Source organism: Asparagus officinalis, chromosome 5 (assembly GCF_001876935.1).
Source record: "Asparagus officinalis chromosome 5, Aspof.V1, whole genome shotgun sequence".
Lineage (NCBI taxonomy): Eukaryota > Viridiplantae > Streptophyta > Magnoliopsida > Asparagales > Asparagaceae > Asparagus > Asparagus officinalis.
Window position 1 is genome coordinate 9,084,343 of NC_033798.1, and position 1,681 is coordinate 9,086,023.

The window sequence follows — 1,681 nt, forward strand, 5'->3', positions numbered from 1 at the left end:
TTGCTCGTATTACGAGCCGTCTTTGAAGATGAGGAAGAGATTAACTCTACATAAAGAGTTTCTTATGGATTAAACTATATAAATTCTAATAAGTAAGGATTTATAATTGAAATTCTTCTTTTTTCTTTTTTTAAGATAAAACAAAACTTATAATAGCACGTTTGTCAATGATTTACACTACCCTACACACCATCACGGCTTCAACGGGAAACATTACGCTACGCGACTTGAGTGACGTCCCACTATCATTCCTTTTATATTATCAACAAAAAAGAATAAAGAATATATTTCAATTACAAATTCCTACTTAATCAGATCTATATAATCATAACATATATATATATATATACATACATACATACATATATATCATGTATGAATACATACATGTATGTGTGTATATATATGTGTATGTGTGTATATATATGTGTATGTGTATATATATATATATATATATAGAGAGAGAGAGAGAGAGAGAGAAGCTTATGTCAACTTAAGTGAATAGGAGGCCTTGTCCACTCATCTTGTATTAAGATTTGTGTCATCAAGAGATGCACAAATCTCAAAGGACTCTTCATATCTATCACGGATCCCAAGTCAACATCAATGAATAAAAAAATTGGTGGATGACTATTTCCTATCCACTTAAGTTGACATAAGCTTTTACCTATATATATATAGCCGTCAATGAGTTATCAAAGGAGAATGTAGTAAAGCAAATGTTAGAGTGAAGAAGCACAAGTAAAGACCTCTCTGCTCTGGCCTTTCTTTTCTGCTCCTCAAGATTTCCTCCATTTTTGCCTTGCAAGGGAAAACCAGTCGCAGTGCCAAACCTGCAAACATTAACAGATTCACTACAAATATTACCCTCTTAAAAAAACACTCTGATATCAATCTATTTTCATGTCAAAGAACGACCTGAGTTACATACTTACCTAAACAAGAACTAAAAGATGTTACTCTCATAGCAGGACATGTGATAGCTACTGTGACATGCACTTCGTACAGTCTTCGTGGAAACAGTCATGGTTGCAGTACAGGCACAGGAAAGAGATATGTTTTGGCTGGAATTTGTGTGACTTGTTATTGTAGGTGGTGGTGGTGTGCGCAAGTGTGTAGGTATTTTCTTTTTTTTCCTTTTTTTTTATTGTTTCTTGTTTTTTGGGTGGGGGTCCACTTCTCTAATCCTAGAGCAGCCTGATTGTTCTGATAATTGACCAAACATGTCATAAATATACATGAACAAAGACCTATAAATATAAACAATATTCCCATTCATATATATAAACAAATACATACACATCATACACATGCAAATGACTCTCCCAGGGTTGGGTTATGCAGAAGAAGATACCTACTCATAGAACAGGATAGGAAGATTAAAAACATTAATCAACATAAGTAAAAACAAAACAAGTATGGTTACGCCATTTATCAAGAAGCTGTCAAGGTCAAGATTGATAATATGAGAGAATGAGAAGGTCAAAAAGAGAGAAAGGAAATAGTTGGAAAGAGATCCCCATAGGTCCTTCCCCATCCCCTTCAATATTCAGCAGTACCTCAGCAATACCAATGACCCTGAACCCTTCCATTGTGTTTGTGTCTGATTGCTATACCTACTAATCTGGATCACAAAAGCATCATAAATGCGGTAACGTGATCTGCATTGCAGATGTGTTTG

The 1,681-nt window shown here is 34.5% G+C and overlaps 1 protein-coding gene across 1 annotated transcript in view; it reads right to left on the minus strand.

Annotated features, from left to right (window-relative positions):
• The window catches only part of LOC109841491 (protein MODIFIER OF SNC1 11-like), a 17,844-nt gene that overhangs the window by 3,340 nt on the left and 12,823 nt on the right, over nt 1-1,681 (minus strand). Inside the window, exon 3 of the mRNA XM_020410457.1 lies at nt 750-833. Coding sequence (XP_020266046.1) covers nt 750-833 — 84 coding nt within the window. The remainder of the gene's footprint in view (nt 1-749; nt 834-1,681) is intronic.